This window comes from Gallinula chloropus (genome assembly GCF_964237585.1).
Source record: "Gallinula chloropus genome assembly, chromosome: 2".
In the NCBI taxonomy this organism is placed as follows: domain Eukaryota; kingdom Metazoa; phylum Chordata; class Aves; order Gruiformes; family Rallidae; genus Gallinula; species Gallinula chloropus.
Window position 1 is genome coordinate 155183774 of NC_140086.1, and position 14874 is coordinate 155198647.

The following is a 14874-nucleotide window of genomic DNA, read 5'->3' on the forward strand; positions in this document are numbered from 1 at the left end:
TCACTTTTACAGCATTCAATTAACATCTGGCAATAGCTATAATTTTCCTTTGTGTCAGCTGGATGAGTGACGCGGCCAGAAATCAATATTCTGGGGCAGCCAAGGAGGGGGAAAATTGGCAATGAAAATGACAATTTAAAACCCAATTAAGTATGGTGGCTGGGGGAGACAATAGGATTATTTTGCTACGATGGTGTGAAGGCAGAGAAACGTGTATTTTAATCCTAACTTCCAGAGGGCCTAATTTTGCAGCAAAACAGGAGGTAACCGTGCTGAAGCCCACATCGTTAAACTGGTACCGAACCAATGCGAGTGAGGGACGTGCTCCAAAGCTTCATTTAACTCTTGCTACTGCTTCGACAGCCAAGGATGCTGCCATACAAATGCTTTCCACATTAACGACAGCACATTTATTTTTACAACGTTAACTACAATCCAGATTAGCAAAGGCCCAGCAATTAAATCGGTATTAGGAGCGTTTTCAGTAGATTAATACACAGATTAACCGTGCGGTTTAAGTGGTTTGCTTTGCAATCATTGTCTGACACTCAGCCTAATTAGTTATTCCATCTGAATGCTAATAGCTGCAAATTGGATCAATGGCCCAGGGACAGCCAAAAAGGCCATCGCTTGACTTTAAATGTAACTAAGCACTACATGCAGTGTTCCCAAGGCTGTTAAACCCAAAGCCTTGAAAATACAGACAGGGCACAGAAGAGCAGCCACATGGTTGTAGCCAGCTTGTGTTTATTACACACAGAGATATATGTTTTAGGTTAAAAGACCAGAATCACGTTGCAGTGACACCAGCAGTTAAGAAATTTAGCATCAAATGGAGTTACTCCCAGTAAACTGCTGTTGCCCCTACAAATTGGCTCACAGTGGAGATAGAAGCGATCTTCATGACAGGCTCCATCCCCATCTTTTCCTGCACATAACACCTGGAAATGCAGGCCTGCTCTTGTTATTTTATGCACTGGTTTATGTTCCTAATGCCTGTGCACAAGCTGAATGTTTCAGGGCTGTTACTATCCTTTTCAGATGGCAACTGCCCCTCAGCCTTTGCTTCCACTTCTCTAACATCGTGTGGTGGCTGCAATGAGCAATCTGCCACCCACTTCACTCTCATTTCACTCTATCCAAGCAAAGAGAGACGCTCCTTTCTGGCACAGGAAATATTACGAGTCTAACCCAGGTCCTTTGTGTTTTGGGTTGTTCATTGTTTTTCTTTTAAGTTGCCACCACACACACAAACTAGGATTTTTCCCCGAGCCATTGTGCAGCTCTGAGCACATGGCTTTTCCACAGAGAGGTGAGATATCTGCCTCCAGCCAGAGGGGAGGCTTTTCGGGTGGTTTCAGGTACAGCTACAGAAAAAGGCAGAAAATCCTTACAGTTCGGCTGTTTGCCACGAGGGTCTTCCCTGTCTCTGTCCTCTTTGGCATATGGAGATGTGGGGAATGATTACACAAGGAGTATAAACTGCTCCATGTTTCTGCTGCCTTTACTCCAGGTGAAATCTCTTTTGGCTTCTCTCATAAGGCTGGGGTTTTTTTTCCCAACCCTATCAAATGATACAGCTTTGAAAGGAGGCCACAACTACAGCCAGAAAGCACATACAAACCCACTTCAAACCCATCTCAAATAATACACCGGTCCAGGCAGGGTAACTGCCCTGAACAATGGGGGCACCGCACCGTGTCACATCCCTGAGTGGGTTTTTCTCTACATGGAAAATTTTAGCAGGAAAAAAAACCCCAATGCTATCATTTTGCCTTTCTTCAGCTGCACTGTCATCAAATCCTGTCTCTGTAATAACCTCCTCACGCAGCGCATCCTAAGAGAGTGCTTTGCAAACTGTGTGAGTTTATTGAGAGCCAGAGTAATTTTTCCTCCTGCCAGTCTAGCCAAGATGACTGTATCATTTCACAGCAGTAGCAGTGAAGAGGGAAAAGAGAAATAAGAGAGAGGAAAGGTGCTACTTACTGTAATCGTCTATCTTGATTTCCATGTATTCTACCTTAGGCATTTGCCTGTCATTTACAGCCAGCTGCACGTTTTCATTTACCTCCAGCTCAAAAATTTCTGCAAGGAGAAGGACAAGATGGCAAAAACTTTTGGCATCGCTTGTGAAAAAGCATTATAACATTTTACATCTGCCTTAATATTTGTTTTCTTATGAAAGAATTTCCTTCCAGTTCTCACAGGCATCTAATCCAGTTAGGTCTCTGAAACCTCCCCCAGGTTCTGCGTTGGCAGGACTCTGTATTCCTGAAATCAGACATTCAGCTGATTTACAGCAAATGGGAAGGCGACCTTCTGTGCTGAGACAGTACTATGAATCCCAGTGTCTATCTGGCACGCAAAGCTGGGTGTCAAATGAAGAAGTCCTCAAGTCTGTGCCCAAGTTACACATAACGAATGGGGAAATAGGGGGAATCTGTGGAGGGCTTCTGGACTGCTACACTAAAGAAATCCCCGAGAAGGAAAGCCATGGGGAGAGGAGAGTGCAACAAGATCATATAAATGTGCTATGTCAGGTTTTGGAGCAGTCTTGGCTTTCAGAGTGTTTCCAGAATTGTTCATTTCGCTTGTGTCTTTTATCCAAGGGCTCTCTGGGACTGTAATAGAGGATTCCTTCCTCCTTCCTGGGATTTAACCTTTCTACCCACATCCAGACCACCTCCTCTAACCGCTGAGCCTCTTTTAGACAAAGTGACCACCTCCAACGTCACAAACAGCAAGTCCTCCCCACCCGGTAAGGAAGGGGTTCATCTTTAGGAGACATTTCAGGTTGTGTGTGCTAGGCGGTGGGCAATGTCTCCTGGTGATGGCAAGGCACCCGAGCCCCAGGGGGGAGGGATTCAAGGGTCAGGGTGATCCCACTGTGGTGGCAGTGAATCTAGGTGTGGGGAGCCTGTCGCAGTGCTCATCCCCATGGCATCAGCCTGGGTTTGAACCCGAAGCATCCAGGGCGTGATCTGTGCCAAGGAGCATTTGAGGTTTTGCACCAAATCATGTGTTTCATTGGCTGCAATACCCCTTTTGAGACTCACTGATAAACAGAAGCGTGACCCCAGCTCCTCAGATAATACTTACGGTACCCGATCATCACGCTCCCATTGCCCATCTCTGCTGAACAGCAGGCACAGCACAAAACCATGTCCTTCCCAGTTAATACATTTTGGAGATCTTTCAGCAATAGCATATTGGTTCAATGACTATTCACCCTGCTTCTGAAAAGCTTGGCTTACCTCTCTTGAAACCTCAAAACCACCCCCCATGGAAGTGCAAAGCAACGGCCTATTACGTTTAGTTAAATATTAAGATTCCCATTTAATTATGGCACACACAAGTAGCTTTATCAGCAGAAAGGGGCTTGCCACGTAGGGGAATTTAGTCGAGCCATTTTATTTGTTCATATAATTGCATTCACGGAAAGCTAGGAAGACTGTGGAGGAAACACAAAAGATTGGCATATCTCCTAAAGGACTTTCTTTTCTGCTTTAGGACCACAGGGAGCTTGAGTCTGCAGAGTACAAATGGTCATTGCTTAATTAAATGTAAGCACACTATAATATTCAGTGCAACTCACTATTATCTGATTATTGCAGAATACAGAGGCAAACTCCCTTTATAGAGTAATGGGCTCATATTAAATAAGGAAATTTGGTAACATGCAACTGTCAATTGCCCTTTCATCAAAAGCAAAAGAATGAAGGGGAGAAAAAAAGGAACCAGGGGAAATAATAACCATATGCAGAAAATGATGAAGTTCAGCAGGGGATGCGTTCTGTGCATGACTAGATCCAGTTCTCTATGAAAGAAATGCTGCACATATATACCTGTCAAAATAAAACTAGTCTCAGTGTGGTTTATGTTACTTTCTCAAGCCCTTCATTTGCTGTTTCTGTTTTGTAGCATCTCTCATTTAATTCACCTGAAAGTATTTTATCAGACTGCCCAGGAGGCTGCAATGCAGTTCACCGGAGAGCTGTGCTCTACATGCTTTTATAGTCAGTCAGCCATCTCTGTTTCTAGGGTCAAATTAAAGTACTGTGTTCAAGTGGGACAAAAAGAAAAACGCTTCGGAGCTGTAGGTCAGAGCTAAGGAATTCTCCCAGCCCTGTGGCAGCCGTGTGGGCATCGCCTGGAGTTATGCTCAGCGAGGGCACTGCTAAGCCCAGGTCTCTGCAGGGAAGAGGAAGAGCTGATACACCCTTCACACAGACTGACACAGGAGTGGTCACTGGTGCAGAAAGGTGGAAAAGTGAGGAGCTTGCATTTTTTCCTTCAGTATTAAAACCCCCCCTACAATTATTGTATTTTTGTAGACCAGAATAGGTGTAAGTGCCGACTTCTGCATATTTATTTAGAAGTAGTTTCCATATATTATATACCAGCGGGGAAACTGAGGCACGATGAAAATAAATATTTATCTCATTCTCACCCTGTAAGCAAGGAGATGGCAAAGGGTCTAAGTCATGGTTCAGAGTCATTATCTTCCTTCACTTTGGCAGTACAGCTCTCTACTGTTGCCCTTACAGGACAGTCATGCAGCAGTATATTGCTTTCACCTAACTCGTTTCAGGATGCTGCAAAATTGTACGCACGTCTTTCTCTGCAAAGGAACATTTTAATTGGGGCAACTTGATTGTAAAGGATGGGAGGATAAATTAGAGTTAAATGTACAAAACATTTCGTTAACAGTATTAGACACTTGGCAGTAGATGGAACAATAGTGAGTATTTCTGGGTTACTGGCAGAGAATACAATATGCTACAAATCTGATTTTAAATTTGATTTTAAAAAAATCAATCAGAATTTGGGGTTGCACTCTACACATCCTGATTGCAAGCAAAACTTTTCTAAGTGGTGTGAGAGCTTGAAATGCCTGCTGCCAAGGGAAACTGAGAATGGGGAATAAAAAGGCACACACACAGAACCTGTATAAAGCAAGGTAGATCCTAAGCTTTTTTCTTACGTGTCCTGGTGCCACAGGAGCCTTTCCTTCTACACGTACCACCTTCCATGGGAAATTAAGGAGCTCAGTGCTTCACAGAACACTTTCAGCTTGGGAGCTTGTTTGCTCTGCTCCTTTGCAGACCCCGCAGCAGTGAGAAGCCATAAATCCAGCTAAGCAAACCCAACACCTGAGAATCGGGTACTGGCCACATACGGAGCAGCTAGAATAAAGCTGTTGCTTATTATTTGTACTACAGCAATGCCTGAAGCCCTTTACTGCAGGTTCAGGCTGGGCTGAACACTACATTAAAATGAAAGAAAAGGGTCTCTCATCAAAAGGATGGGAACAGATAAACCTTGGTTTCTTACGACTCTCAGTTCCTCACACTGCTATGTAGTCTCCTGAGACCCATGAAAGAGAGAAAGGGGCACGATGGTTTAGAACCCCTGCAAAGAAGGGGTACAGAGGGGCTGTCTGTCTGAGGCTCCCTGCCATGTTGAGTTAAGGGTAAGAACTGGATCCCTCTTGACAATTTGTAATGCCACGGGCATGAAGAAGGAACCCCTGGAGCCTTGTGGTTCTACGAGGAGTCCCAACCAGTTTGGCAATGGCTACAGCCAGTACCAAAGATTCTGAGGGAACAACCTGTATTTGGAATAATTCCATCTTCCCACTGGTGCAGATGTGACTCGCTGGCATTTCAAAAGTTGTGCTGAACAAGTGCGGGCTGCAATCCCCGGGAACCAATTGGGAAACCAGGCAGAGGTACAACTTGTGGGGCTCAGTCCTCTGTGTCACCTCTTCCAACCTGGTAATCCACATCAGAGTGATTTTAATATATTTTTAAAAATTAGATTAAGCTAAGTATTTGTTATTTTTGAGTAGGGCATAAATCAGTATTTGGGAAAGACTAACAAAAAGAGAGAGATATCTGGATTCTGCATTTTTTTGAGAAAGTTGGTAACAAATGTCATGTCCAGACCACTGTCTTCCTAGCCCATGACTTGCATCTAGGTAGAGTCTGGGGTGCCCGCTAGTGTAAGTTTACTAAAGGGCAGCTACATCTCAGTGTCCTGCCTGGCTACTTCGCTGCGAAGAATTGCAAGGCTCAAGCCCATTCTTACTCTGTGCGTTGCTTGTGTTGTGAACAGTCACCATCGGGACTCGGGGACCTTGGGAAGGGAAAAAGAAAGAAGAAAAGAACTTGGTTAAATATCTATCGACATACACACAGACACACGTGAACCTGGGTTTGAATTCCACGGAGCTGAAGACTCCTGAGACTTGCCTTCCATGCAAGAGTAATCTAAAAAGCAAATCACCCTGGTATTAGAAAGACTCTGTGAATAAATGACAGTACTGTATACTCAAAGATATGTGAGGTTTCAAAGCCCTTTCCCAACGGACCGCTAAATGCATCTTTCCCTAATTTGTAAACATTATAATTAGCACAAACAAAATTAAATCACTTGCTTTTAAAATTATTCTAATGACACCCAAGCATCACAGCACAAATCATTTACATATTATAGCTAGGGATAACTGTTGCCATTTTGCAAATGTTTTGTTTTTTAGCTTTTTATAAAATTAATTAAACACCAGTTTGGCTCTTACACCAAAAAAAGAGACCACATACACTGTCTTAAAATGCAGCATTTGGGTTTTGGAATTGGTCACTAGTATACAAAAAGGATTATCACTGCAATGCAATGCACATCAGGGAACTGCAGAATTCATTGCCATAGGATGCTACAGTCTCTAGGACGCTGTAGTCTTTACCACAGGCCAATACAGTCTTCAGCATAGGGTGCTGTAGGATGCTACAGTCTTTATCACAGTTGTCTGGATTCAGCACCTTGTTCAGAAAGTCACCAAGTAGCTGGTTGATAGAAAAAATGGTACATGAGATTGGGTTTATTTTGTAGTTGTTAGCTTCTTTCTCTTTGTTTTTCAATTATCATCTGCTGACTGCTCTTGAAGACACTGGGCCAGAAGGAGCTTTGGTCTGACCTGGCACAGCCACTCGTATGTTACTGCCATACCTGTTCATGCTTTTCCAATGACAATATTGCTCAGGAAAGTGGATGAAGCACTGTAGTGATGAAGGGGTTAATCCTTAACCACAGAGGCAGTGGTTATCTTATTTTCTTTCTTTTTCCCCAGAGTGTAATATAATATGACGCAGCAGCATCTGTACACCCAGCAACAATTCACAACAGCAGAGCCAGAGGGTTCCCGTCCAGGCATGGGTGAAGATTGTGGATCAAAGAATCACAGTCAGAGAATCATTTTGGTTGGAAAAGAACCTTAAGATCATGAAATCCAACCTTTAACCTAGCACTTCCAAGCCCACCACCAAAGCATGTCCCTAATCACCACATCTACACATCTTAAATCCCTCCAGGGATGGTGACTCCACCACCTCCCTGGGCAGCCTGTTCCAATGCTTGACAACCCTTTCAGTGAAGAAATTTTTCATAACATCCAATCTAAACCTCCCCTGGCATAACTTGAGACCATTTCCTCTTGCCTATCTGTTCTGACTTGGGAGAAGGGACCAACATGCACCTGGCTACAACCTCCTTTCAGGTAGTTGTAGAGAGTGATCAGGTCTCCCCTCAGTCTCCTCTTCTCCAGGCTAAACAACCCCAGTTCCCTCAGCCGCTCCTCATCAGATGTATACTCCAGACCCTTCACTAGTTTTGTTGCCTTTCTCTGGGCCCACTCAAGCACCACAGTGTCCCTCTTGTTGTGAGTGACCAAAAACTGAACATGGGACTCGAGGTGCAGACTCACCAGTTTTTGTGACAGGACTTCTCTTTTGTATGTGCTCTATTTCCAGTTCAAATGTCCTGTATGATGACAGCATGTAGCTGGTGGGGATGGCAAAATTCAGAACCATCTGTACAAAGGACCCACGGAGCAATGGTTATTAGAAACAATGTCTCCTACTTTCTCTGGCTCCGATGGTCTGGAAGCACGCTGCCGGCATGCAGGGAAACCTCCCACTGAACTACATCGATACCAAAAAGCCCAACACTTTTTAGGCTTCAAAATTAAGGCAGTTTAAAGCGGATTGATATTCACTGGGATTAAAGACCCTGTAAAATGACTCGAGTCCTTCAACCTACTCCTGGGTGATCATCAGTCACAATTTGCATAGAGGTGGCTTAGGAAAGGCGCCTGCAATGCTGTGACTGATGGCACACACACAAATGGCAAAGAAATGAGAGCCACCTGTACTGGTCTGGTAAGTGGAACAAGCTCTTGAGAACAAGAAGGTGCTATAATTATGTCAATGGTTTTCCCTGTGCTGCCAACAGACCCGATCCCATTGCGTACCATCAAGAACCTTACACGTCAACCTTACTTACAGAGAAAAAAGGCAGAAAAACGTTTTATTTATAATTCAGCTGGCTGATATGGCAACTCGACTTTTGTTTCTCAGTAATTAGCAGTTTTCTTCATTAACAATGCAATTCCTTTGTCTGCACCATTTTCTTTGAATGCAGCTAAGTGAGTATAATGCACAGAGGAAATCCGCCTTCTACTCACCAGGATTCAGCTGAATTTACCTTCCTGCTGCCAATACACATTGAAATGCTGACCATATTTATTTATAAATCTGCCCTGCCTTTACCCTACAGTCCCAGAAGCCAGTCTGCTGGGAAGGCAACAAACCTAATAAACAATTCATCATGGGCATGATAAAATCATCACTGAAAATAAAAGCAATCCTCCCAGATGACTTCAATCACAGCTACAGCAGTCCTTTAATTAACACAAAAACACCTAACAAAAAGAAAGGGATGAAGAGAGAAATAAAATGCATATAATCCTTTTGTTTTCTAATTTATTATTTCTTTTTGTGTTGGTACTGGGAAAAAATGAGAAACTACTAAATAAGGAAAAATGCTGGCATATAGTTTAGAAATTTCAATGTACTATATATTGTTTCCATAGTCCCTCACTACCTTCCTGTCATCTCCACAAATCAATATTTTAAAGTCCCATACAGAAATATACAGTTTGAGGTAGCATCAAATAAAAGTATTTTAAAATATGGAACAGCATTCTTGACAAAGGAGACTTTTGAGTTCCTCGATTTTTAGTTTTCATCAAATTAGGAAAAACGCTAAAGGTGGGAATCTACAGAGTAGAATCATTAGGTTTATGTGAAAGATAACTCTTGATATTAAATATTCCCCATGATGACATTCCATTTAACAATGCATTTCACTTGTGAGCTGGCTGAACGTCATTAAGAAGGAAAATAATGTGGTTTTTTTAGGAATGGTGCAAATTGCTTATTTCAATGCCAAATTTAGAAGTAAACCAGCCTAGTTACATGCTAGACTATGTCTTTTAATGCACACACATCAAGTCTTCCAACACTCACAAGTTGAATGCCTAATGCCTGACAGGGATAGAACGAAATTCTTGAAATTAGGAAGTATATATTCATTAGCTGCCTCCCATACTTTATTTTTAAGCCTATAACGGTGTGACAGTCCCATTACACATGCCATCTGGTAAATGCCATCCACTGTCATTTGCAGATCTAAGAGTGAAACCTAATTTGTTCAATGAACTGCTGGGAGCTGACAGAAGCAGAGCGAGGACATCCTCTGCTCCGTGTCTCCTCTCTCCAGAGCCCTTCCAAACGGGCTTTGATTGGGACTCCTGAGCCCTGGCACAGTCTGCTGCTTCTGTTCTTTAATCAGCGCTGATGAGCGCCTGTGTCTGCTTGTCCCCCTTGGAAACTTTGTGAGTGCTCTGCCTCTTGCTTAGAGCCGGTCCTGAGCACATGTGAGCATCAGGTACAGGCTGGATGTAAGCACTTGCCCGTGCTCCTTGTGGAATAAACCACAAAGCACTCCCTTAAATGTAAAGCAGATACTGAGCTGCTTTGCCACCAATGTGAAAAGGTAAGAGAGACCCGGCACATATCCCGCAACCAGGGTGACCATTCACAGGCGTGCTGTTTTTCTGTGGAGGGGTAGTTTAAGCAGGGCTGTGGTACACCCATGGATGTGGGACCTGGCACTGCTGCTCCACAACAACTTCTTCAAAATTTTTTTGGATGCTGGGTGGCACCATGAGGGGTTTATACCCTGTTAGCCCTCTCTGCATCCCTCTGGCAGGAGCGGGATGGGGTGTGCTGGAACCGCTTCACCTGCACGGCCTGTTCTGCTTCCCTCTCCTTGGCTCCAGCATCACACCAGCTAACCTCTGCAACTTGGCAGCAGCTTTAATGCTGCCACTTTACTTGTAGCATAAGAGAATGGGCCAAATCAATCGGCAGCAGGACTTCTGTGTGTATAGACATACACTGTACATTCCTGGATAGATGCACAGTAATAACACTGCCTAAATCTCTCGTTACTAGAATGAGGTTTTCAATTAATGCAGCTAAAAATCTGGCTTTATCATAAGGTCTTTGACTTTAAAAATGTTACTGTCATTATCCATGCTAGAAGAAAATTAAGCCGTATCACTATAATGACACGGGCAAATTTATCATCAAGGAAGTACTACCCGCCGTGATCTGAAAGTGCCTCAGTAATTTGACAAGAAAAAGCATTGACCACGGCTTGTCATCAATTTTTTAAGCAGTTTTCATTATTATTTCCAAGAGGGTTCTGCTGAAACACCTTCAGAAAGAAGCAGCTCTAGGTATTCAGGTGGGAAGGTATAGATTTTGAAAATAAAACCAGAAAATCATACAACTTTGAACAAAATATCTGCCAGACATTTGTTTGGTAATACTTGTAAGAGGATATCCCGAAGCATTCCTGATGTTTTCATGATCAAAACAGCACAGGGAATTGTATCAGCTGCAACTTTAAAATGAAAGAACTGATTATAAAAAGAGCATGAAGTGAAATCGCAAAAAAAGGTAATTAAAGTTATGTAAGTGTTAAAAAGGGGGAGAAAAAAAAGAGGAATTGTCTTATTCTTCTCATCCGTATCCTCAAAGGCTTCAACGTGGCAGATGATTTCAGACCAGAAGCTAAATTCACAGTGTGTAAACAATGAAAATTCAAATACCCTCTGCCAGCGCCACCAGCGTATCTCTTAAGCGCTGATGAATGATTTAAAAGAGCAGCTGCAAGCACTGGGAGCCGAGAGGGTCTGGCTCTGCACAAGCGAGATAATTGGCAACAGCCATCTCTGCGTACAGATTCCAGATCTCTTTATTTGCTAATCCATGAATTATTTATACATGCTGCATAAAGTTCAGATGTTGGGGCGATATTATCATCCTAATAAATAAAGACATGGTGAGTTCCCCTGAACTGCTGCTCACGATTAAAATAATTTCCCTGCTTACAGTGTTTTCCAGTCTCCGCCGTGGACAGATGTTCGTGCTGTTTGCTTTGGCAACCTTGTTGACACAAACATCACACAGATTTGTGCTGCTATTCACCCTCCCCCAAGGCATTTAATTTTTTAATCTAATCTTTGCTTCCTCAAATGTAACTTGTCTGGTAAAATAATCAATACTGTCTTCTTCACAGGATTGCACAAACAGCGCTGAGGGTACCGCTTGTTTCTGCCCTGTCTGATACCAGGAGTACTTTTCACGCTTGCTTTATATACAGCAGAAATAAATCTGGTTGTTCTGAGGTGACTGCTGTTAGCAGCACCTAGAGGGCAAGAGAGCAAGAGATGTGTCCTTAATTACACTACACAAAATAGCTCTGGCGGGTTCTTCAAAGTGTTGCTGGGGTGAATAAGCGTGGCCAGGTCCTGAGTTTCCTCCACGGGATTTTGAGAGGTGCCTACGAAGAGCAGTGTGGGAATCTGGGCTGGCACTAACCATCTCTGTCCCCGCTGCCTCTCCTGTGGTCACTGAAACATGGAAGGACATGGGACCTCTGCATCTGAGAAGATCCTCCCTTGCCTCTTCAGATAATTGTGTATTATAAAAGTATTGACAAATGCCCTCTGAATAGAACTCTGGTTTTGCTGATGTAATTCCTACTGGTGTCTCACACTTCTGGTAGGAGCTGCCTTCTAACTTGAAGCTACACTGGCTGTCACACCACTTTACACCATTCTGGGTTTGTGCCAACACACTGTTTTCTACTAATCACAAATATTCCCATTACAGTTAGAGCAGCCATGCGTCCCCTCATGCAGCAGGATAAATTAAATTATTTTAGCTCCCTTTTTGTAAAACAGATTTTCTTTTCCTCTTATTCTTTAATGCAAGAGTGTTTCATGTTCAGTTCCTCCTTCCTGAACAGAAATGACCAGGACCTGACCCCTGCTGTAGAGGACATCTTAACTGGTCCTTATACAGTGGCACTGCTACTTGCCAAGTTCTTTCGAAAATTGCCTCATCCATCCTAAAAGAGCACTTGCCTTTTCCATGGCCACAAACAGCAGGTGGTTTTCAGACATCCAGAGACCAGCATTGTGTGCCCATGCAGCTGTCCCCTCTTCTGAGGCATTTGTAACTCAAGAGCTTCAAGCATACAAGACAAATCCTTGCCCTGAGTTGCTATGTGCTTCATCTTGGTCTTTGTACTGTTAATTTCTCCCACTCCAGCCCCACAAGACAGCCAGCTTCTCCACTGTTCCTCTCTGCCTTCTGATGATGCTTATCATCTCTGGGGCCTTAACAAATTTCATTAGCTGGGTCCAGATTTGGGTTCCCGGGCTGCTAAGTAAGGAACAAGCTAAGTAGGGTCATTCCCAAGACCAGCTCCTAATGAACCCTGCTGCTGATCTCCAATTAGCCTGATAGTTCTCTTCATCATAATCTACTGTCTTCTTTCATTTAGCTGGTACTTAACCTTCCCTTACAATTCTTTCTCTAATCCCCATCCTCTCCTTCCTAATTAATATAATCCAATGAGGCATCACATCGAGTGGGCTGAGTGAAAGCATTTCCTTCCTCGCACGAGGCTTTGGCTAAAGCTTTCAACAGACATAATGCAGTAACGTGTGTGGATGGTTCCAAGGAGGGATGTGGAAAGCCTACAGCCTTAAAGAACAAGTTGCAGGTATATTCATCCATTTTAGCAATAAGATCAGCTGAATAAATGGAGGTAGGTTAGGAGAATTTGCTTGCAGAGTTCCTGAACCTGCGTACTGGAGATGTAAAAACCAGGGTACCACTAAAGCTCACGTGGGGATTGTTGACTTCCCAAAAGGCTATGGCATTTTTTTCTATTATGCTGGTTCAGATCTACAGTTGGAAGAATAAATCTGAACAGACAATTTCCCATACCCACCTCTCCTCCTCTGATTTCTGTTCTATTTTCTGCCATTTCTAATTGAATTTCCCATCAATTTAACCTCCTTCAATTCAATTTTAATCTAGGCTTTCTGCAAACTTTGAAAATAGATGAAAGCAGAAGTTTAACATTTGTCCCTGTTATTAAAACATATTTAAGTACCTTGTGGATTATTATCTGCTAATCCTAAAAGAAATACTGTATGTGGAGGAACATGGCTGACATTTTCTGTGTTCCCTGCCTACTTCCAAAGTTCTCTGGATAATTCAGCATGCCCACGGAGCTTGTGCACTCTCCATCCTCGGAGGCTTTGAAGACAAGACTAGACGTAGCTCTGCCCAGCCTCGTCTGATCTCTTCTCTGACATGGCACAGAGCAGGAGGTTGCACTTGTGACTTCCTAAGGTCCATTCCAAACTGGATTTTCCTTTACTATTGTGATTCCATGATTAAAAAGTACCATCATAATGGAGACACTGTGTAGTCATGTTCTGGTAGAGCTGTGGAAGGGGAGGAAGTGTGTTGCAGTCCTCGTTACTTCTCCCATCCCCTCTAATAGCTCACATCCAAGGGAAAAGGATGCTTCCTTGCAATCTCAGGATGAAAGGAAATACTCTCAATGCCCTATACAACTCACTAACACTGACAGAATAAAACCCCATTGCGTACTTTGTGTTTTTTCCATTAAAAGCCCAGGGTAAATTTGTTTAGATAACCTTAATTCATTCTTTTCCATAAGGAACCTTCTCTTGCAATGGAAGAATGATATCCTAGCTGGTTAAGTAATAACCAATTTTGGGTATTGACTTTAACCCCCCCCACCATGTAAATAACATTGTTTTGCATTGTCTATTTATTAAGCTGTTTTCCTCCCATGAGTTCACAGGTTTTAATATATCCTCAATGTACTGACTGCATTAATAAAGAACTAGACAAGTATCATGCAAACAGAAAACAAAAGCCAGCAATAAACCTTACAGCCGGTCCAGCTGGCGAACAAGGTGAAAGAAGCAGTTTTCCTTAGAGGAAGCTTTAAATCTTGCCGGATGGTAACATCTGTACTATCCACTGCAGAGTAATGAGTTCAACCAAGGTCGCTCGTATAGCTGGAAATAACGCACATGCACCCTAGTCTCAACATGCAGGAGGCCACTGCCTGATTTGTGAAGCTTCATTATTGGAACTATCCGAGGAAGCCTCTTGTCAGGGTCATTTATCTCCTGCGAGTGGAGTTCAGATAAAATTCTATATGTACAGAATGACCAAGTGACAAGAGCCCTGGCTGTAAGCAGGTGATAGATTACCTTCCTCGGGGTGATGCCAGACAATTTCCATTTCCAAGCAAGAGTCAAAAAGAAAATGTGACCAAAGCATGAGAAAGCAAGGAACACGTAGTGCTTTGCAGAATGAGGTAATTTTAAAGGGGATAGGACTTTCACTTTCATTCCATGGTATTTTTTTTCCCCCATGCACTGGAAATTACTGGTGCTTTCTGTTAATTTTGTTAATAAATATTCATACTTATTTTTTTCCACCTGTTCTATGTCACAGAGTTTATGGGTACGTTACACTTCATTAAAGACATAAAAAAAGTACAGTGAAATATTTTAATAATAAATGAATGGTCTACTTAAAGGAAGACAAAATGTGACAGGATCAT

At 42.9% G+C, this 14874-nt stretch overlaps 1 protein-coding gene across 5 annotated transcripts in view; it reads right to left on the reverse strand.

Annotated features, from left to right (window-relative positions):
* DPP6 (dipeptidyl peptidase like 6) overlaps positions 1-14874 on the reverse strand; it is a gene marked incomplete at both ends in the record, with an annotated part of 573668 nt that overhangs the window by 9594 nt on the left and 549200 nt on the right. For all 5 annotated transcript variants that reach the window (XM_084280504.1, XM_084280506.1, XM_084280503.1 and 2 more), the window contains 2 exons: positions 1987-2085; positions 6091-6138. In XM_084280504.1, coding sequence (XP_084136630.1) covers positions 1987-2085; positions 6091-6138 — 147 coding nt within the window. The remainder of the gene's footprint in view (positions 1-1986; positions 2086-6090; positions 6139-14874) is intronic.